The sequence below is a fragment of the Amblyomma americanum genome, chromosome 1, assembly GCF_052857255.1.
Source record: "Amblyomma americanum isolate KBUSLIRL-KWMA chromosome 1, ASM5285725v1, whole genome shotgun sequence".
Lineage (NCBI taxonomy): Eukaryota > Metazoa > Arthropoda > Arachnida > Ixodida > Ixodidae > Amblyomma > Amblyomma americanum.
The window spans coordinates 336,625,933-336,649,503 of record NC_135497.1 but is presented as its reverse complement, the minus strand read 5'-3'; the positions used below and the strand labels follow the sequence as shown (position 1 = coordinate 336,649,503).

Sequence of the window (23,571 nt, the reverse complement as noted above, 5' to 3'; positions counted from 1 at the left end):
GGATACGCAGGTGAATAACATCTGTAAAAAGCTCGCTGCGACAGCAGGAGCGCTGTCACGATGCCGAACGCTGCTGCCCACAAACGTTAAGCGACAAATTTATTATGCACTCTTCGAATCTCATATTAATTACTGTAGCTTAATATGGGCAACCACTACGAAAACAAATATCGCGAAGATTCTGCGCCTCCAAAAGAAAACCCTTCGTCACATCACGTACACTGCTTATCCCCAACAAACGTTTTGTTTCCATTGTATCACATTGTCCGCATTGACCACATGTATGATTTCCGGATGCTACGTTTGTTTTCTTTCTCTAACAGTTCTTACAATGCCTTTATAACTGAAACAGCGTCCCTAAAAATTAAACATAATTCTGCTCATACCCGCAGCACGGACGCTTGGTTTGTTCCTCATTTTAGAACTAATTATAAACTCCAAACATTGCAACACAATCTTCCGCATGTACTTAACAAATATAAACATACCCCAAATTTCAGGTTCAAAGAATTGCGACGGTATTTCGTAGAGTTGTGAACTATTTCTTTTAGATATGTTACTTCTGATTCTCTAGGTGGCCTGTGATGTACAGAGACAATTTTGTGCATTTCTCTAATATTTTGATTATTTCATACAATTTGATGTGTGTATTCTGCTTTTCATGTGTGTATATGGGTTCAAAATGTTTATAAGTGAACATTAAGTACGTCTTTGAGATTCTATTACATGTGCATTTCTTAATTACGTATTATTTTTGCACTAGATGAGCCTAGAAGTTGCAGTTTTAACCATACAATTGATGTAAAAGTGTATTCATTGTTTGTATTTGATAGTGTGTATATTTGTTCTCCTCTGTTGTATCTTATGTTCATTTCCATCAGCTGGTATGTCGAAGCCACTGCTATGTAAAGGTTTTCCGGGCCCAGTCAAGTTGCAAAAGCAGCTTTTTGCCTGGAAATCCTTCCAGTTGTTCTGGAGAAATAAATTCAATTCAGTGCAATGTAACGAATGAAAACTTTTGGTATTTCTTGAAATGACATCAGCGCTTTCTCTTCGATGGCCTCCATTGTCAGGTTGGCAGCAGCCACCGAGATCGCGGCGCCCATGGCAGTGCCACTAGTCTGCTTATAAAATTCTCATCTGTTGGACTTCCATCGATGTTTTCGTTCAAATGCCTCCAGCAATGCGCGCATGAGGGCTTCTAATGCAGCCGGGAATAATTTCAGGGAATCATGCGGCAGCTAATCTAAAATGATACATACAGAGTCAGTCCCTCACTACTCCAGCTGCGGCCTTTTCAGAGGCTCCGAAAAGCTTGCTTTCACAGCACCGGATTCTGCTGCCTGGAAAGCTGGTCTGATCTAGTCTGAGACTGGGCAGCTTCATCACAATGCAGTGGATCCCGCTTATAACGAAATCGGGTATAGGGATTAACGCACTATATATATACAGGGCAGCCGCAGTGCAGGAAAGCTTCCTGCGCAAAATACATTGAACTAGCCATTGGATACCTTCAGCCCGGAGCTCCACAAAGGTTATTGGTATCGTTGCTTGCGGTGGGCGCAGTGAGTAATATGTCATCTACTGCTTGAGCTGAAGAGCTGGGAAATCTGTTCTGGTCTTGACCGATGGAGGTCAGCACCGATAGTGCATGGCTAAAGTGTGGCTTCGTCCTCCTTCATGCCCAAGTCATATGATAGAGCAATTATATAACTTGGCAGTCGGTTTGTACTTCACTACTACAGAGGCATACAGTTTGCAGTTTTTAAGGCGATAGCCATTAATGGCTCATACTTGTGTCCGTCCGTTACATTTTGGGTCACGGTCACGTGACATCACAAGGTCACGTGATCCCTCTGCCACGCTCGCATCAGCTGCTCTTCTCTGTCGTGAAATAAATTCAAGCGCGGCAAATTCAAATCAGTGCAGTCAGTTGCAAATGGCTTTCGCCTTCCCGCAGTTCAGAAATATCTAAGTGCCTCCAACGAATTTTTCTTTAATATATTGTATGCGTCTGGATTTGGTGTGGACTTTAATAAATGCATCGTTGGACAATAAACCTCAGTAAACTTCGCTTGGCGCCAGTCCTGTGTCTATCCTCACTATGTGCCCTTATCTATTTCCGCTAGAAGCCCTTAATTTAAATTAACCTTCGTACCATGTGCCCAATATAGCGTTAACCAAATAATTATTGCAAAATTAATTTAGTGGCTTACTCAGCAGCTCCAATTTTGCATTTTCTAGGCGGTAACTGCAGATGTTTAGAGATGAACAAACCTTCGGCCATTCGGAAATAGCCCCGTGTGTATACTTCGAGTGTTTCCTGTACCAATTGGTTCCAGCTAGGTGACAGTGACGCCTCACAATGCCGAAGGGCGCATCGTTTTCAAAGAATACTTACCGTTTTGAGCACTGAGTGTTTCGTTTACATTGAAAAAAATGTAAATATCGACAGTCACAATTGTGGAGAGTGAGCTGGCACACTGCCCGCGCTCGTTGAACCTCAGATTCAGCTGCATTCCGCGCAATCACCCGCCGCGATGGCTCAGTGGTTAGGGCGCTCGGCTACTGATCCAGAGTGCCCGGGTTCGAACCCGACCGCGGCGGCTGCTTTTTTATGGAGGTACAACGCTAAGGCGCCCGTGTGCTGTGCGATGTCAGTGCACGTTCAAGATCCCCAGGTGGTCGAAATTATTCCGGAGCCCTCCACTACGGCACCTCTTTCTTCCTTTCTTCTTTCACTCCCTCCTTTATCCCTTCCCTTACGGTGCAAGCAGCGGAGCAATAAGTTCAGGCTACATAGAGAAAGGCGCAGATACTGCTGATGAAAGAGAGAAATGAGAAGGGGGGGGGGGAATAAGTGACGGACAAGGATAATAAACACATGTGATCAATCCACCTTTTTCATTTTCCTGTGCTGCCACCTCGCGTACAGCGCTGGCAGCTCACTGGAAGGGTACAGTGCGCCCAACCCGGCCGCTCTGAGTGCCGCTGCGGAGCACGTTTTGTTGGAATCTGTCAACGATGGCGTGTCCTGGGGAGCACCTGGTACCTGGAGGATTCCTGCGGTTGACTGATGGCTGGGTGCGAAGTCCGAGGCAGGCTGCTGTGCCCACCGAAGAGCAAATTCTTCAGTATCTCCGGTCATCCGGCATGCGATGCGATCGCCAGCTGAGCAAGGGCCGCCGCTTCATAGATGAAGGCTACATTCGGAACACAATGTTCAATGAAATATCCCCCATCAGTGAGGTTGCCGTTTTCCGCTGTATATGCCTGCCATCCATGAAAGGTGGATACTGCATCGTGCGCGCCGTAGCACTGAAACCGACTGGGGACAACAGTTTTCGCAAGAAATCCTTGTGCTCAAGCGCTGCCGAATAGCTACACGAGCTATAAAAGCGCAAGCGTACTCGCAACGTGGCAGCTCTGCTAGCATTTCACTTTATTTCCCCATAGCACACCGCTGCATACCTTAAACAAGCGTGCGCATCCATAAAGGCGAGCGCTAGAGGCGCACATTGAGCCATTCCGGCGATACCACGCAGAGCTCTTTATCACGGATATGATGCGAACACACGCATAACGCACTTTCTTCTTCTGCCTCTTAATACATGGCACATACCCACATGGGGGTATTGGCCAAGATGTAGTGGCATAAACAAGGAAATTTCCTTACGAGATTACGACAAAATTGTAGCCCCATGCGTGAATGCTCTCGTAGCTTCTTTTTCGATGTTCGCTCCATCGCGCGTTGATTGCGGCCCACAGAACTTGCCCGTTTGGCCTTCTTGCTTGAGAAAGCAAAAAGTGTCGGAACGAAGTCTGGGTGCGGCAGTGACATGCGAGGCCTCCCTGCCCATGAACAAAACATTTCTTGCAAGACTGCACACGCATTTAACCAGAGTACCTCGTCCGTACCTGTCACAAAGTGATTCGCGCACAGTCCTGAAGTGTTTGACGGTGCCCAAGACCGGCCATGATCGTCGAGCTGGCGAACTGCTTTTATCCAGGCTTCGCGTCGAAGGCGGTCCCGGGAAGCGTTCGGAAAGCGAAAAAATCTGAGTTTGCTTCCCTTTACATATTGGGCATTGCAGCCGTATGCAACACATCTCGTAGGCATCGCCAAATGCGTCGCGCTGAACGCCCGACGGCTGCAGCAACGCACACCGCGCAGGAAGGAAGCCGGTTTGTTTACTCTTCCACGGGCGGTCTCGAGTGGAGCGCGCGACCCTTCCAATATGTTTCGCGACAACGCCGCCAGGGGATGGGCGCATGTGCAGTCGCGTCGTGAAAAAAGGCGGATTGGCGACGGGAGACCCGCCGCGGTGGCTCAGGGGTTAGAGCGCTCGACTACTGAGCCGGAGTTCCCGGGTTCGAACCCGACCGCGGCGGCTGCGTTTTTATGGAGGAAAAACGCTAAGGCGCCCGTGTGGTGTGCGATGTCAGTGCACGTTAAAGATCCCCAGGTGGTCGAAATTATTCCGGAGCCCTCCACTACGGCACCTATTTCTTCCTTTCTTCTTTCACTCCCTCCCTTATCCCTTCCCATACAGCGCGGTTCAGGTGTCCAACGATATATGAGGTAGATACTGCGCCATTTCCTTTCCCAAAAAACCAATTATTATTATTACGACAGGAGAGGGTAGCCAGTTTCATTAGAGATTTTAAAGGACCTTTCAAACAAAGAAAGCATGAAAAATATCCGACCTCTCTCCTCGGTGTGTAGGAAGAGGTACTGATAAATTGTGCTCGGTTTATTTCAGAGACATAAAAATTGCTAGCCCTTTAGCATTGCGAATATTGCGCGAAAGCAAGTTTTTGCAGGTGGACACCAACGCCACGTTCCTGAAAGAGCGTTGAGGAAATCGCGCTAAATTCAGAAAAAAATGAGCACCCAAATAAGGAGTCCGTTAATGTATCTTTTCTCCCTGATAAACATGTCGCGTACTGAAGAGCATCATACCAAACGTAGCCCGATTAAAACATCGGCTGGGGAATATGCTCTGGGGAGCCCTAGGACGCGCTCCCCCCCCCCTCCTTAGAGCGCACCTACTTTAGGCTTACCATGAACCCGTACTGTGAAATAGAGCTAAGGGCGTCAACGGCTCGCATGTGTAGAAAGCAGCGCAGATAGGGGAAACTGGTCTTTCTAGGTCCAAGTTGACTGGCGCCTTGTTTCCCCTTTTAGCGCCGCAATCTACCTAAGCGAGTTAACCGGTGTCCTTAGACCCTCGCGTGTTTCTCCAGCACCCGTAGCTTTTATTAAGCCACCGTGATTCGTTTGAAAGTCGAATTAAACGCATACGCATTCTCTTTCATGCCGTCTTGCTATTTTCTGTGAAAGAAAAAAAAAAGGTTTCTCTGCGTAAGCGCCTAGATCGACAAGCTTGTTGTTCCCTATGGGGAATCTTCGGAACATTTGTTGACCACGCCATATTGTATTACTTGCAACCTCGATCGACGGTTATGTTCGTCGCCTGGCTCTTTGCAAATGCTCAGCCACACCTGGATAGTGCATCTCCAGTCCGTTTTGCACGATACTGCGACTCTCATGACAACGACAAGTCGGTGGGGAGACAGTGCTTACTTCGACAGGAGCGCTCAGTAATCGTCGCTTTCAAAGCCGAAGCGGTCCGTCTTCACATGTGATTTGCAGGCGCAGCGTGACATGGCTGTGTCAGTGTTATTACATGTGATTGTGGCCCAAGAACCTTGTTGCCGATAGCATGAGATCGTACAAGTGCACATGTGCACATGACTGCAAGCTTCGGGACTTCGCCCTCACTTTTCTGGAAATAACAGCCCGCCGAGTACGGTAAGTTTTGTACCATCTTTCGCCTCGAAGAGGTGTCATGTCAGAAAAAAGTGGTGTGTCTTGTATTTAGTAAGGACGAAGCTGTACAAGCAGCGTTTTGATCTCTCGTTTAAGAACAACGCACGCACTAAATGGCACCGAGGTCGGGAAACACAAAAAGAAATGATTTTCGCTATTCTCTTTCTTTCTCGTTCCAGATTATTATTCGTGTAATGTTTGCTCCAAACCTGACTGTCGTACCATGCACGCAGTACCTAGGGAAACTAATAAGCTTAATTGATTATTATTGCTCGCAGGCCTTGTTAGTGCCAGACAAAAAAAAAATGAGACGTCGTACAGCTGCGTGTGTACTAGGCCCACCATGGTTTTTCACGACCTAATAGAGCCTGGACTACGTGAACGTTGCAATATATTTGCCATGAAAATATACACTCTCGGTACAATTTTCCTGACATGTTATCATAGTGTCCTAAATGCCTGCCTTAAACGTTTGCAGCCTAGAGAAAAGCGTAAAAGAGGCACTTTTTTTTTTATAGCGCGCAGGTTGAATCCCAGCCACAGCTTGTTCTGACGATACTGCCGTGAAAAAACTTTTTTTTTCTCGGAGTGTTATGGGGCAGTGCGCAAATGTAGCCCAATCAAACGACAATGCCCTCGCGGTGTACGCTTAGTTACGGGGCTGCAGTATGGGCTCGTCGGGTAACATTAAAGCTCGCAAGAGATGACAGATGAAAACCACTTTTGAACAGAATCAGAATTAGAATAAACAATAAACAGCTGGCTTGGTCGATGTCGGGGCTTCCCGCGACGTATGTTGTACGTACTGAGATCAGCGGCTCTATCTTGCTCTGATGAACCGCCGTATCCGGAGGTGAAATATGTTTGAAAGATGCCTCCGGGTTCGCTGGGGCCACCATGCCTGTCAGTGTCATAAAAAGTCGAATGGGCAGCTTCCATTCTTGCAGCAGAGGTTCTTTCGCGTGCATTGCTGGGGCTTATGTTATTTAGAGCACTGCATTAGCCTTTTTTTTTTTAGGCCCGGCCCGCTGGTCCTCTTACTGTGTGTCACGCCGACGCGGAGCAAGCCCCACAGGTCGCACTGGCGGTAGGGAACAATATGGTACAAAATTCTTTGCCTCCTCCTCTGCGCACACCTAGCTATGCCTACCACCTTAACGGTGCGGAAGCTTGTGAGAGTTCTTGTGCTGCGAAGCTAATCGCTATATGACCTTGTGGAAGTGGCTTTACTCCGGTTAATGCGCGGGTATCCAGAAGCTTCCCTTATGCGGTGAATATTGAACAAAGAGCAAAATATAGTGCAGTGACAAATCGGAAAGAGATGCATCAGAGCGGCTTATTATGCAGGTTCACTCCGTACGTAGCATGAATTCTAAGCCAAGAGTCTCAGAAAGGTTAACTGCAAGACCGCAGTTTCCGATGTTACAGATGTGATGACAGAAAATGTTATTCATATTATGTGTGTGGGTGTCGATCCAAGGCTGTCTTCAGGTCTGCGGGCCTGGCCCGGGCGTAGAGGAAATGTGCGCTGCCCGGGTAGTCCGGGTTTTCGGGTAGGCCCTGGTCCGTGCAGTGCATAGCGCCAGTGCATTGAAAGCGTTGGCCCTCTGTTACTTTTTATGGTTTATGGGGGTTTAACGTCCCAAAGCGACTCAGGCTATGAGGGACGCCGTAGTGAAGGGCTCCGGAAATTTCGACCACCTGGGGTTCTTTTACGTGCACTGACATCGCACAGTACACGGGCCTCTAGAATTTCGCCTCCATCGAAATTCGACCGCCGCGGTCGGGATCGAACCCGCGTCTTTCGGGCCGGCAGCCGAGCGCCATAACCACTCAGCCACCGCGGCGGCTCTGTTACTTTTTAGTGGTTGTGCACTTTGATTTCATGTTGGGCAGGCTGTTAATGTCTCGTAAGTGACCCACAACCTCTTTTCCGCAGTGCTTGCGGCGGCGTGATGTTACATTGGCCTTTTATGTTGCCCCCCCCCCCCCCCTACCACTGCAGGCGAGAAATTTTACATTCGAAAACCATGTTCAACTCAATTTTTTCCTTTTTTTTTGCGAAAAAAATGGAGATATACAGTATTGTACGTTTTTATCGCTGACACTTTCAAAAATTTCCCCGCCTCAACCGCTGGCTCGTTTGCGGTGAAACTGCACACAGAGCTTGCGTATTATGGTAACTTTTATATCGTAGCAAGTTTGACAATGGTACTTACTTAGTTCAGGCGCACATGATGCGAAAACGTAAGCGTCTACGAGAGATCGGCGAGCCAACACCCGCAGACGACGCATTTTCGCTGAGAACCGGCAGTGGCGCCATCTATTTTCGGCAGTGGAAAGCGTCACGACTACGCCGCCGAGGCGAGCATTGCAAACAATATTCTTTAAAAGGTAAAGCCTCGTTAAATCATTTGTTCTGATATTTTTCCGCTTAATTAGTCGAAAATGTTGTAAGCGCTTCAGTAGAAGCAGACGAAACGACAGGAACGGCATATTCAAACGGCCCGCGCTCCTTGCAACGCTCTCCTCGACGGCCTTGTATTGACGCTTTGCGCTACCGCAAACAGATGGCGCCACTGCCGCCCTTCAGCGAAAAAGCGCCCTCTGCGGGTTTTGGTTGCCGATCTCTACGTAGACGATTATGTTTTCGCATCATGCACGGCCCAACTAAGTCAGTACCGTTGTCAAACTTCCTACGATACAAAAGTTACTATAATACGCAAGCTCTGTGTGCAGTTTCACCGCAAACGAGCCAGCGGTTGAGGCGGGGAAATTTTTGAAAGTGTGAGCGATAAAAACGCACAATACTGTACATAGCCAGAATATGGGCCGCCCCCTTCGCCTCCAAGAGTGACCCATAAATCTGCCCCTGGTTCCCTGCCTTGAAAGCAGCGTGCGTTTTGATGTGCCTGTAAAAGAAATATCGAAGGTTGCGCGCTATTTCTAAACGATGAGCGCAGACTGAGGTCGTCAATATGGATTGGTGGACATTTAAGTCGTGTAATAGTATTTAGCAGCTTTGAAGATTTTTCCTAGTTATTGAAGAAACGGCCGGACAAAATGCGTGATTTTTTCAAGCTTGAGATTTGTTTTCTTTCTGCAGAGTTCAGGTGAACTGGATAATTGAAAAAAAAAGAAAAAGTGCACCTTTAATCATGAAAAAATGCATGCGCGTGAGCTAAACAGCTCTTGAATATATGAAGTTTTGGGCATCTGGCGATCGGTAATACAAATGTTGGCTGATAGCAAGCGCTTTTCGTTCTGAATTCCCTCATCTTATATATATATATATATATATATATATATATATATATATATATATATATATATATATATATATATTCTGTAGGGGTTCCAATATATATATATATATATATATATATATATATATATATATATATATATATATATATATATATATATATATATATTGCTTTTCAAGAATCTGCGCAGAGTCTGACTTTATGCGGGTGCTGATTAAGGCTTCGATGACAGAGTTCATTCCGTTTGCAGGTCACTTTTTTTCCCTCAAAATGGACAGGATGGAACGGTAACGAATCAATGCCTCCATTGAATATGCTGCATGTGTCGGGTATTACGAACATATCGCGGATTTGCCAAGCCACGTTGCTGAGCTGTGGGGTGCGATATAAGACATCCATCATCTCGAACTATGCTGGTAACAAGGGCCGATCGCGAGTCAGGATGAGCTAATGTCCTGTCGGATGCTACATCCACGCACGAGTTCCCTTTGTTCATGCGTGTGGGTGGTTATGTAGGGAAAATGCAGCCTAGTGCTCTCTGCGGGACGCCATTCTTTCCAAGCAAGTGCAGATGTCGTGCAGACCTGGTTCAGCAAATTTTGCACTTCCGCGACTGTCAGTGCCGGTTTCGTAGAGCAACCGACTGCATCACGGCAGCAGACGACGGACTGGGTGAATGCAGGTATGCACGGATGAAACCGATACATGGAATTGGTCAGCCAGCGAATACATGCTGCGCTGGACCCGAAGGTAGCTGCTGGAAAACAACAAGGTGCCTTCTCTGTATGCACTCGTCTGTGGACGGCCTCCCATGGTATGTGGGAAAAACAGCGACACTTGAAAGGAACCCACAAGAGTGTCAAATGCGCCTCGTGAGAGGCGGAAAAGAAGCTTGAAATCAAACTTCGTCTTCGCCTCTATGACCGTTGGCTGTAAGCTGCAGTTCATCTTTTTTTTTTATGCAGCAGCGAAGAAAAACGTGTACATGGGGAAGACCGATACCCTACACGTCACGACCTCGCACCAGAGGCAGGAGGTTTGCACCACTTCTGCATTTAAAGGGACAGTGAGGAGAACTCTATCATAAATTTTTTTTGCTAGCAAAATCTGATAGATCGGTAATTCATGGCTTTGTTGCCGCTTGTCCGGGAGCGAAATATGAATTTATTTCAAAGAAATTTGGATTAGAAGTTGAAAAAGTTTTTCCCTCCCTCCTATTCAAACTCGGCGCACTCTTATGACGTCACAGGACGGAGTGACGTGTAACGTGACGTAAATGCAAGCTCCGTGATTTCTGGCGCCTTGCGGTGCGGTCTAGCACAGCCGAAATGAAAGCTACCGCCGCCTCACGTTGAAGGCATCCATCGGGGGTCGTTTCGTTTACGTTTGCACCAGCGTCTTGCCAGCGTTACGATGGATACCGTTCCGACAACGAAGTTCTCGCAAAAACTGCGGCCTGCATTTCAGCGACCTCAGCGCCACAGAGCGTGCGCGGGAGCGCACGTTTGAGGGAGCGCGGTTAGGTTAGGCGCCCGCGGGTCGTTTCCCCCTTCCTCAGTGAGCAGCCATTGCTAATTAAATATCTTAACCCCAGTGCGGGAAGTCGCGAGGGGCGAGGACAAGGTCGGCGCGTCGCGCCGATCGGAGGCTGGCCGAGGCTTTGGGGCCAACGGATTGTGATTCCTTGAACGGCGCTGTTGCACGGTGCAGCAGGCGGCGTCGAGGAGGTATCTCACTGTTGCAAAGGCCAGGGTATTTTTTTTTTTTTTGCCACAATAAACGGATGGGTGCTCAAGGGCGCTCGCGTTTAAAGTTGGCGGCTTGAAAGTAAAACCGACGCACGGACCCTTCAACAGGTTCCGCGCGTTTCCGGAGGTACGGGGTCCACTCGCTCGGGCTCTCTCGCCCACTTGCGTGTACCTTCAGATGTGTACTGTGAATGGATTAAATTAGCCGAGAGCTCTAATTGAACAGCTCCGCCCAACTGTCGAAGCTATTGAATGGAGCTGCAAACAAAAGAGTCGGAGGAAAGCGGAGTTACGCTCTCTGCAGGTTCCAAATCTCTTTTAAAGCGAAAGCTTTACTGGCCGCGAACTTGATTTCGCCAAGGCGGTGCTCCGAGGAGGCCCATGAGGTCACAACGCGCGCCTCGCCGCGGAGCCGAACCGGTCTGGCCGGGCCGGCGGCGGCTGGCGCACTGGGCGCGAAATAGAGACGTGCTCCATGCCTCCGCTAGTGCTGTCAGAGTGCGCCGAAGCCGCCGAACGCGTCGGCGGTCGAACGCAGTTGGAGTATAGAGGGTCTCGCTATAGTGCCTAGAATATACTTGCTAGTGTGCCGAGGGCGCGCGCTCGCGTGGCCGCTGCGGTGATGCCTTCCTGCGGCCACCGCGGGGTGGCGCTGCCAGTCGCTAAGGTGCCACCACGCCGCGTTCCCTGCCGTGGCAGCGTAGGTGCGGCAAGTCTGGCGTTGGTGCGCTGTGCTTTTCGCTACGAAAGCCTGTCTCTGAATGCTTTGAGAGCACTTTTGCACAAAAACACTACTGGCTGCAGACAATCTTACCGGCCTGGCATCAACAGGAGAAAATCCTGGACTGAAGCAGCGCTCTCCGAAGCATTTGACACGTATACCACCAGGTCCAGTTTGCTAAATTTTTATTCGTTTATTCATTGCAGTGAACCGCGGAAGGACTTAAGCAGAAGTCATATTGACTGCCTAATGTTCAGCGAGGTACCCAACTTGAAATAAGCAACAAAACTTGATGCGTTGACCGCATTACATTGTTATGATTGAATGATCGAGTATGGTCCGGACTCATTTCTGATCGAGACTTTATTCGACTAGAGGCCAGTCGACTGCGATCCACGCATCACGATCGCGGGAGTGAGCACTCGGCTAGCTCTGTCCAGGTGGAAAGACCGAGTCGTGGCCCCCATTCTCAATGGTGAGCAGAACATCTAACCCAGAATGGCGTCGCATGTAGGTAAAAGAAAAGCAGAGCACTCTCGCTCTTTCCCACCACGGGTTCCGTCTTCAAAGGTCGCACGCGACGATCAACACAAGCAGTTGGAATAGGTCTCACTATTGATGTGTTTTATTTGCAAATCGCAGCTTGCTTCGTACAACTTATGCAGGTGTGTATGAGCTTGTGCTTCCCTTTGTAACGGAATAAAAGAAAATGGTGATTGTACCATTGATTTATATTTACAAATCTGGAATACAGTAAAAACAGGGCTTGTTGTAAGCACGTGCTTGCTTTGTTCTTTTCCGAGAAAATACACTGCAGTGACCACAAGGCTGCGTTCTGGCATCAAGCTTCCAAACGTTACCATTCTTTTTATATACAAAGTGGCAAAGTTGTTTTTCTCCGCTCCATAACGTGCCTAGGTTATAGAGCCAGCAGGTGCTTCAGATATTTTGGTCCAGATTGCAGGGATACAAATTGAGTCCAATGGATGCTGATCTTCAATAGCAATACAACCCATCTCCTGCTGCGGGCATGAGTTCTCACTCGGCTGCTCTGTTGCTGCCGGCTCGTCGGAAACATCGTCGAGCGTGCTTGACGGTCCATGGCTGGCACCTGCACCGGCACTGCGCGTTTGCCCTTTAGCGGCAGGTTGGTCACAGGTTCCTCACTTTTCTTTTCGATGTCGTCTTAGGCAGAAGGTATTTCGGATAGTTATCGAATACTGCTGGCATGACATTGGGCATGAGACGTGGTCTATCTCTGGCGAGCTCGTTGACGACACCGTTCACCGTTTCTCGATGTGGCAGTCTTCAAAATGTTTCTCGGAGACAACACACGCTGGAGTCAACTAGCGGTCCTCTCTTTTGATCAGCCGCTCCCACTCCGCAAGCCGTGTTGGGTCTGAGGACACACGGAACATGGAAGCCTTGCCCAGATTCGACCAGTAGCTACTCCGACAGAGTGGCACGAAACATGTTTTTTCCCGGCCTCGATGCTTCAACTTTACCATCATTAGTCACCGTGGTTTTCCCTCACATGGAACAGCACGGACAAAACAGAAAAAAGCGTAGATGCGACCAAAATGCTATAATCCACACCGCGCATGATCAATGCAACTGCAGCGACTGCGGCATGTCCGGCAGCGACGGCACCTTTATGACGAGCAGCGCCCCTCGCGGCCAAAATTGGAAGGCATCGCGCGCTGCCACCCTCTCCCATTGGGAGAGCACTCCGCTCGACACACTAGTAGGATATTCTAGGCACTATAGTCTCGCTTTGGCCGACTTTACGTCGCCGTGCAGTGCGCGCGCGCGCGTTACGCCGAAGTATAAATGCGCCTTAACAGAGCCTGCGCTTAACCGCTAACCAATGTATTCGGTGGCGGCATCTATGGGAGCCACTGAAACCCCCCGCACACTCACTGAATAAAAAAAAGAGAGAACCTGTGGCGAGGATCGGAATCGAACCAGGGCCTTTGGCATTTGAGGAGGAGACTCTACCACTCCGCCACTATGGCTCTTTTTTTTTTCTTTATTGCTTGGAAATAGTGCGGTTGACTAGTGACAGGAAAAACAGCCTTCTGTCACGCTGCTTTACAGGGGCGTAAACACAAACAATTTGCCACTGTACACCCGAAATTGCGAGGTCACAGCAGGTAAGACGCCCGTCATCATCTGTGCTATACGACACGGCAGTAATCCTGAGTGTGTTGGCCAGGAATAGCATGCACCCACCTGTTAAGCCTCTCGAGTGAATAACGATAACATTGAATTCTGACAAAAAGTCTCGACAGCAGCTTCAGTCTCCTCATCAAAGGACAGCTTGGTTTCCTTGATGGCTGCCACACTCATACCCCATTTGCTTAAAAGATGCCGTAACTGATGTTGCCTTCGACGATTACGCAAACCCCTAATGTTAAGGGTACCGACCTAAAATGCTGTGACGTCTGCCATTTTTGGTAATTGTCTTATTGAAGGCCATCCCTTGTACTGGGACGGACAGCCTGCAAATCAGCGGCCTGTAGGGCAGTCATCGCCCTTCGTTTTGAGGTGACCCTTCCCAATGCCACCACAGCAGGTGCCTTCTGCTCATCACCATCGACACACACCTCATCATCTGCAGGACGCTTCAAATTTGCGCTGTTGTCGGCCTCTTCTGAGACAGCCAAGGCTTCGGCCCATGAAGCCGAGTGGACTGCGTCGCTCGCAACCACGCTGACAACCGACGGGGCATCTAACACACTAGAAGCTGACTCTTCAGGCGACGCACTGCTGCACTCCGGCGACGAAGGTGCATCGCCGGCGCAGAAGGCATGTCGCACATTCATTGGCTGCAGCGCCTCCACTGACTCTACAGGAGAGGTGTTCAGCTCTCGTGATCGTTGGGCGACAGGTGGCTCCTGAGCAGCAAGCACAGGACTCAAAGTAGCAGACCCTGGCAGACCCGGGTCCGGTGGCTTTGGGTTTGGAGATGGGGAATCCTGTTTGTCCGTATTTGCAGGCGGACCCCTGCCGTTATTCGGTGCAGAAACCTTTGGTCCATCTTCTGTTGGGAGCTCATGACTCAGTTCACCCGACGCTTCCACATCCGACACATCCATAATGTGCTCTGACACCACTTCATCCTCATGTGCCCAGTTGCTTTGGCGTAACCTGTCAGCATAACTCATAACACATTTGTCTACCGTGTGCCCGAAGCATCGGCACTGGGTTCATCGAGGCGTACGGCACTGATGCCATACATGGCCCACACGGTTACAACGAAGACACTGCGGAGACCTGCCTGGGATCACAACTAATACTTGTACCCCAACAACGTTAAGCGTGTGAGGAACTGTACTGGCTGACACTCCATCCTTATGTGTGAGTGAGACTTCACGGTTCGCTGTTTCCATGTGCTCCATTCCGGGGCACCGCCACTTCTCACGCTCGATAGTTTCTACAGTTCCAAAAGGATCCAAAGCTTCCACAATCCTCCGATGCTCCATAAAGCGCGGGAGCCATAGAAAATTAAGGTTCAAGTTTTTGGTGTCCGGATCAAACACAATACATTTTAGACCTTTGACATGGAACTCTGCTTTTTCAATAAGCTTCTGTTTTGAGGAACTGCTCTCACAGGTAACCATTCAAACGTGGCTCATTTGGTACTGGCCAATACACAGAATCTCACGGAGGTCCACTGTCTGCGCGAGCGCGTCTTGGAAGTCAGGAGCACTGTATGGGCGACCCTTGAGGTCAGCATGCAGAAAGATGGTGTTGAGGACAACATTACCGGTAGGTAGTCGAGGGAGAACAACTTTGTGCGAGTCCGTGGCAACTTCAGGTGTCAGGAGACCTTGGCCAGCGGCCGATGCACTGTTCCAGCTAGAAGCATGTCAACATACAGCCGTTCAGAACGGCTTCCCAGTTCGCTACTACGGCTCAAGCTTTGAGCGTGAATAAAAGTGCGTCTGGTGAATGCACTCTTCAGATGCAGAAGTCTCTGCACTTTCGCTACAGATATCCTGGCCTAACAGAGATAGGCCAGCAGAAATTTCTTCTTAACTGCTCTGTATCTTGTCTCCTGTCCCTAATAAACGATTTCCGTTAAGCAGTTTGAAGTTGACTGGCACAGCCGGGAACATTTCGCCGGCAAGTGTACGAAGACACAAGTGCTATTTATACTGCTAACTGCCTTGTACGATCACCGACCATCATAGTTTTTTATCGACTGCGATCATCTGACGAGCCTTAACAAGCTCCTTCAAAGGTTAACTAGCACTTGAAGCGGCACTTAGAGTTGCTCTGCTGTTCGGCGCTTGTAAATCGAGGCACGTCAAAAACAAAACCACGGGGCACGCAAAGCTCATAGACACGAAGCGCCATAAAAAACCGAAACTCTCCTGGCTGCCTGTGGCACCACCAAGCACCGGTTTTCTTTGCTTCCAACATTCAGGTTGTCTTTGGTCTGTCTTCCTTGTGTGATAAAAGTGAACTATCGGTTTCAAAACAAAACTTACTTCAGTATTGAACCACGCAACCTTCCTTTGTCAGCGTCAGAGATTGGTGCCTCCATGGAGTAAGGAAAATTCCTCCAAGGTGGTCTCTCTTGTCCTATGACGTAATCGCGCTTGTACTTGCGAGATTGGCCTGTGGCGGCGATAGCTGTATTTTGGTTCTTGCTATTTTCTACCTTACAAGAGCTTTGTTTTCAGTAAGAGTGGCATTTTTGTGATCAGGAGCTGGTATTTTAATGATACAAGCCAACTTCAATTTCTTCTCAGTGTCCCTCAAGGAGGATATGTAAAAGTTGCTGAAGTGGAAACCGCCTATACGCTCCTATGGGCAAGGGTGAAGCCGCGCCGAACGGGCGGCGGCCATCTTACCAGAGGCAAAAGCAGCGGCACGCAGCTACGCCTGTCCGAGCTTCTACTTTTTCGCGCTGCTGATGAAGTTGCTCACATTCAGAAAGCAACGAAAACAAGTGGTTCAAGTTGTAAACATTTATTTCCATCAACTACCAGCCAACTGGCGTGAAGAAGGCAATTTAACTGCGGAAATATTAAGGAGAAAAGTGTTGTGCAGCCGCGCTGTTCCGCGTTTACAAAGCAACACGAACGAGCGGTTCTAGTTTTAATCGTCTATTTTTCGTCAACCAGCGGCAAACTGCCATGTACAAGACAGTTTTCGAGCTCAAATATTAAGCAGAAAAGCTGATTGCTGCCGCGCTCGTGCATTTCTGCGCTGTGGATGACATTGCTCGCATTTACAGAGCAACGAAAACGAATGGTTCTAGTTATACACATTTATTTTCCTTCCACTAGCAGCCAACTGGCATGTAAAAGGCAGTTTAACTGCACAAATATTAAGGAAAAAAGCGTTGCGCAGCCGCGCTCGTGCTTTGATGCAGCTGCTCGCATTTAGAAAAGAATGCAAATGTGCGGGTTTAGTTGTAGACGTTTATTAACCGTCAACCAGCAGTCACCTGATATACAGAAGGAAGTTCAACTGCACAAATATTAAGGAGGAAATCTTACATACACTCAAGAACATCATGACAAATACCCTACTGGTGATTGAAAATAATCACCCTCGACAAAAGTGATCTCACTTTGTTTTTGATCAGTTCATGGTTTTTTCTTTCGTCATGTGGTGTATTCTCACTTTTACATATTCTTCAGCTATTTTTTTTGCACAAAATATAAATATGGTTATCAAGTGGATCAAGGTCAAGGATGTGGTCCTCAAGTTTCTGGAACCAGTTTTTCTCTGTGCAGGCGCCCAGGACTTCAAGGATGAGGTGTCTTGATCTTGTTGTCACCATTTTAATAGGATTATATTCTACCTGTGGCCATCACAGTGCCTTTTCAACTTCTTCACACAGGGCAACGGCGTCTTGTGATGGTGAAATAAGTCCACCTTGGCTCTTTTGCCTAATTAAAGGTGCCAGCTCATCAGAGTGCAGGGCTGTGATGCACAGTTCACATCTTTATTTATTTATTTATTTCAGTACCCTAATGACCCGGCTGGGCATTACATGGGGGGGGGGACAGCAAATAAGAAAAAACTCATGGGTTCACTTCATACATAATTCAGAGTGAAAAAGAATGAAAAAACAAAGTGTTAATTATGAAATTGGGTCGGTCTTATACATCTTCGGCATGGTGCAGTGTGCAATAAACAAAAATAATATGTACACGTGCAAAGCAAAACAAAGGTACAAGGCGGCAAGTTCGAACAGATGACAATGCAGATGAACGGAAAGACGATGATTCGTTAATAGCCACCATGCTAGCAGGTAAAGCATTCCACTCCCTTATAGCCAAGACTAGCGGGGAATTCTGATATTTCTTTGTGCGAGCGAAAATTGTTTGAATTTTATGCGCATGGTCGGTACAAGATGATATGTGATGTGCTGCTGTGATGTGCCTGCGAGCGAAAGATGACTGGTTGTAGTAGAGGGAGTGGAACGATAGGCGAAAGAATTTCCGTCGTATGTTGAGGTCCAGAAGTTTTAGATTGTTTTATTGCAGTAACGCTCTGGAATGGAGAGTACGACCGTAGAATAAAGCGTGCTGCTTTATTTTGCACAGATTCTATTGAGCTGGATAAGTTGTTTTGGTGGGGATGCCATACTACCGAACAATATTCCAATGATGCCCGAACTAGAGTAGTGTGGGTGACCAGTTTGGTGTCAGGGTTAGCTAGAGATAGACTATGTTTAAGAAGGCCTAATTTTTTTAAAGATTTGCTAGTGATATACTCTTTGTGGCTATGCCAACTTAGGTCCGGAGAAAGAACAATGCCTTAATATTTGAAAGTTGATGAGGGCTCAATTACACCATTATTTATAATGTAGTTGTTTACTGGAGTTTTAGAGATGTGAAGAGAAAGTCATCTGTTTGGTTTTATCGGTGTTTATTTCCATCTGCCAAACACTGCACCAAGTACTTAACCTATCTAGATCTGTTTGCAAGGCAACAACGTCGTTCGGATTTGCTATTTCCCTATAAATGATACAATCGTCAGCGAAAAGACGTATGGAGGAGCTAATGTCTGAAGCGATGTCATTAATATAAATTAAAGAGAGAAGTGGGCCTAAGACGGATCCTTGAGGTACACCTGATTTAACATGTTTAGTTTCAGATATGATGTTATTAGCAGATACAGATTGCTGCCTGCTAGCTAAAAATTCTTCAGTCCACTTTGTAGTACCATGATCAAGCTGCAAGTTATACACCTTTTGGATGAGGCGCTTGTGGGCTACCCGATCGAAGGCTTTTGAAAAATCGATAAAAATTGCGTCAGTGTACAAGGTGCTGTGAATTGTACAATGGAGATCCGTTACTAATTCAAATAATTGAGTTTGACATAAATGCCGGAACCGAAAACCAGTAGCTGGTCATTTGCATTAAGGTGTTTCATGATGTGGGTAAATATGTGTTCCAGTAGCTTGCAGCACACTGAAGTAAGAGAAATTGGTCGGTATTTGTTTAGTTGTTGGGATTTGCACTATCCCCAGACTAAAATATTGGTATAATGAGTGCAGTTCACCAATCGTCTGGAACACAGCTACTGTTAAGAGACTGGTGGAATAAAAGTGATAACAATAATGCCGACACGTGAGAAGTTAGCTTCAGTAGTTTAGTACTTATACCATCCGGACCATGGCTAGAATTTAATGGAAGCCTATCAATCACACGAAGAACCCCATCTGTTGTGATAGTGACAGGATTAGAACGATAAGCAATGAATGGAACGGGAAGCTGAATGTGCTTGGGAATAGGTGCCTCATCTAAATACTTTGCTGAAGTGACTGTTTGGATGTTCCGCACTTGCTTCTATGGGGACCAAAATTCCATTGACGTCCTTTAGTGTTATTAACATGCTTGAATCTTCAGGATTGACAGCCCGCCAGAATTTTTGGGGGTTTGTTTTTAACAGGTTCAGAAGCGTATGATTAAAAAAGCAATCCTTTGCTTCTGTGATGCTTTTTTCCGCAACAGATGATAGTTCCTTATACCTTTGCCAATCACGGGGTGCGTTAGCCTCAGTAGCCTTTCTGTATGCCCATTTTTTTCCTGTTCAGATGCTTCCTGATTTCCTTTGTGAACCAGGGAGCATCAACTCTTGTCTTGATCTGAAGTTTTGGTACGCAGACTTCTTCAATTTCTTTCAACCTGTCGCAAAACATTATCCAGTTTTCATTTGTGCTGCGTTCCTCGAAGTTATGATGGAATGCGGCTTCGAAGTCAGCCAGCATTCGGCTCATTTTGTCTTGGCCCGCTCTGGCATAGTTCAAGATATATTTTTTAGCGGCTGTTTTTGTGCGAGCCTATATCGGGTGTAAACAGTGTACAATGCTATGGTCGCTTACACATTCTAACACATGCACTTCTGTATTGTGAGGCTGATTAGTGAAGATAAAATCCAAGATATGTTTCCCACGTGTTGGCTCATACACCAGCTGAGTTAGATTGAACAAGTCAAGAGTACTGCAAAAGTTGGAACAGTGAGACAGGCTACCCTGGGAATCTCCAAATGATGTATGCCAGTCAATAGCAGGGCAATTAAAATCTCCTAAAATAAGGATGCAATTCGGGAATTTGTTAAAGATGCACTCAATTGCCCAGTGAAAAGAATCAACAAAAATTGACCAACAGTCAGGTGGCCGATAACAAACACCGATTACGTAAGTGATACCACTAAACCGTACCGTCACAAACAGTAGTTCAAGGGCTGTGTCAAGAGGAAACAGAGATGGCTGATAGTCGCTTCTTACCATGATCATTATGCCTCCTCCTCTCGAAGTCAGTCTATCTTTATGGAATATTGATAAATGGCTTGGGAACAATAGTTCAGTATTTGATATGTCTCCGGTCAGCCAGGTTTCAGTGCCAAGAACAATATCAGCTTCACATGTGTGAATCATTGCCTTCGTCACATCAAGTTTAGGAAGTAAGCTACGGAAATTGGCCATGAGGGTGGATACATTGCATGCGGTTTTTTGTTCGACTTCATTTCGGCCTGCTTGTCACGCAGACGGGCTGTCATCATGCGTAGAAATCAGCCTAGAAACCTGTATAACTTGGTCAGTTGCAGCGTCGTAACAGTACAAATTGTCACGAAATTTTAGTTTATTAAAATGGACAGCATAGCACTCATTTTCAGTTTTGTTGATTTTGGCGAAGTCCCGCAGCTTTTTACATTCTAACTGAACTTGGGGGAATAATCTTCCAGCCATACCTTGGGCGACACATCTTTCAACTTATGGGCGTTGTGGAGGGCTTCATTTTTTGCCTTGAAATTTAAAAATTTGATGATGATTGGCCGGTGAGCGTCAGCGCAGCATTTTCCTATACAGTGTGCGCGTTCAATTTCGCCTATCTCGACTTCAAGGTGAGGTGAGAGGAACTCACGAACAACTCACTCTGTTTCCGTGTAGTCTTCCTTGTCAAGTTCGGGAACACCTTTAACGAGCACGTTGTTCCGTCTTATTCGATTATTCAAGTCATCAACTACATTAGTCAGTTTACTCTGCATTCGCAATAATGAGCACTTAACATCTTCAGCAGTACCGCTGACAGTGCAAACATCACCATTAATTTTCGGTATGCTACTCACACTTCTTTCAATGACACTAACCCTGTCTTTCAAGTCTTCAATGCCTTTCTTTATTTCATCAAGTGCTGTTTTGGTGCTGCTAAAGTCCTCTTCATTTTCATTTTGGAATTTGTACAGCAATGTCAGAACATCATCCAACTTCGGTCCAGGGTTAGCCTCGACATCACCAGCACAGAGCAAAAGAGCAGCAATGCACATCAATGCCAACATTGTTGCAGGTTTGGGAAAAACACTGCTTATGAAGTTACATACTGCACTGAATCGCTGAGGTTGTCTGTTCAAACTTTGTCCAAACGGTAGAAAGGAGCCGATACGAGCCCTGTATGTGCTTACATCAATACCCAGAGCGTTACTCAGGTACAGCAAGGCGAACCACAATGGGGATCACGGCCACATAAAATCGACTACAGTATTAAGGACAGTGATTAAGACGTCATACTTATAACAGTGACAAGAAGAGGCACTCAGTAGTTGCCACGCGTGGTCGCAAATCCCAGGGAAGCAGAGGCGATGCAGTCCTTATATAGCTAGTGGTGGCGCTATTCACGACGATAAAGATGGCGTCATTTCCAGTGCAGTTATCACGAAGCAGCCAGCTTGCAACAATCAGAACTGTCAATCGTGTGGTCGTTGTCTTGATGGCTATAACAGTGAAAAGAAGAGGCGCTCAGTAGTTGCCACACGCGGTCGCAAATCCCAGCGAAGCAGAGGCGATGCAGTCGTTATATAGCTGGTGGTGGCGCTATTCACGACGATAAAGATGACGTCATTTCCAGTGCAGTTATCACGGAGCAGCCAGCTTGCAACAATCAGAACTGTCAATCGTGTGGTCGTCTTGATGGCTATAACAGTGAAAAGAAAAGGCGCTCAGTAGTTGCCACGCATGGTCGCAAATCCCAGGGAAGCAGAGGCGATGCAGTCGTTATATAGCTGGTGGTGGCGCTATTCACGACGATAAAGATGACATCATTTCCAGTGCAGTTATCACGGAGCAGCCAGCTTGCAACAATCAGAACTGTCAATCGTGTGGTCGTTGTCTTGATGGCTATAACAGTGAAAAGAAGAGGCACTCAGTAGTTGCCACGTGTGTTCGCAAATCCCCATTATCGCTGAACGAACTCTCCGAACGGCACTTCAGCACCGACAAAAGCTGACAGGCTTTCTGGGCAGTCAGTGCACTGCGTATAGTTGTGGTCATCGGCCTGCAGGATTGATGACCTGCGCATATCAGTAAGCATGCTGCTTTCACCTACCAAAGCTCCTGTAGTTGTTGCATTTAGTACTGAGACCATGTCTTGGAGCAGTTTCCAAAGCTTGATGAAGTCACTTCTGTCTGAACCAGCAGACGCTTGTATGCAGCCATGAAGTGCGCAGCGGTTGGGTTGTTATGACCACCTCATGCACGTATGGACCCGAAGAACTTTTCGGCATAATCTTGGCTAAGCTTGTGCGCCAGCAAGTATTTCAGCTGATCCTTGCCAACAAGCTCATCGATTAATTTTTCTGTGCTGGTCATGCACACCAAAAATCCAACGAACCCAGTTTTCTTCAGTCCTTCTGTTACTGAAAGTCCTGCTGGATCTCTTAGCCCTTGTATATACCATGGGCCTCGGGAAAGAATAGCTTCCAGCAGGCTTCATTCTGCTTGCGAAAGAGGTGCCTTATAGGACCTTGCAAGTGGGTTTCGAGACTTCATGGTGTCGAACAAGTGATCAAAAAGCCTAATGAACTTAGATGTTGCACTGGCACCCTTGAACTGTGGCAGCTTGAGCACTTGTTTGCAGAAGGCCAAGGCGTCAGCAACTGAAGCACTCAAGGCTTGTCATATTGTACTTTCATTTTTTTTGCTTTTCCCACTGCACATGCACCTTTGTGAGCTTGTTTCCAAGCCGCAACCCTTCACCTCGTTGCAGTGCCTCCAATGCCACTATATAAGCCCACTTCACGTGAATTCCTTCCGTCAATAAGGTGGCTTACAGTTGCCAACAAGTTCCGAACAAGCTTAATCGTGTGACAGGCATCTAAGATAAACTGAATGTTTTTGGTGCAATCAGCAGGGTTGGCGAAGCTTGTAGAAAACAAGTGAGAACCCAGTTGAAGCTGGGCACCTAAACATTTCGCCATAGTGAAGTTAGAGGAGGCACCATCAAATGTAAGAGAGATGACATTAGCATGCACTGACTCAAGCTTGTCAATGCACTGCTTAGTCAGCTCCGCCCTCTCTGCACCAGTGAGTGTGTCGATCAAAAAGTAAGCGACAGACATCTTGATTCTGACATTTACACCAACAATCATGTACACACACACATTTCTCGCTTCTGGGACACTGTCATCATCTAGCCCTGTTCCAAAGTCCACATACCCGACTATCTTGTTTCCAACAAGTTCTACATGTTTTCTTAT

General features: G+C 47.2%; 1 protein-coding gene and 1 pseudogene across 14 annotated transcripts in view; one reads left to right on the top strand and one right to left on the bottom strand.

The window, feature by feature from the left end:
* The first annotated feature begins 5,418 nt into the window (after positions 1 to 5,418).
* The window catches only part of LOC144115527 (uncharacterized), a 339,252-nt gene continuing 321,099 nt past the window's right edge, over positions 5,419 to 23,571 (top strand). For all 14 annotated transcript variants that reach the window (XR_013311435.1, XR_013311432.1, XR_013311427.1 and 11 more), the window contains exons 1-2: positions 5,419 to 5,815; positions 6,852 to 6,935. Coding sequence is in view for 1 of the 14 variants with exons in the window: in XM_077649936.1 (XP_077506062.1) it covers positions 6,933 to 6,935 (3 nt within the window). In the remaining 13 variants the exon portion in view is untranslated. The remainder of the gene's footprint in view (positions 5,816 to 6,851; positions 6,936 to 23,571) is intronic.
* On the bottom strand, positions 16,889 to 23,007 carry LOC144099444 (uncharacterized; annotated as a pseudogene).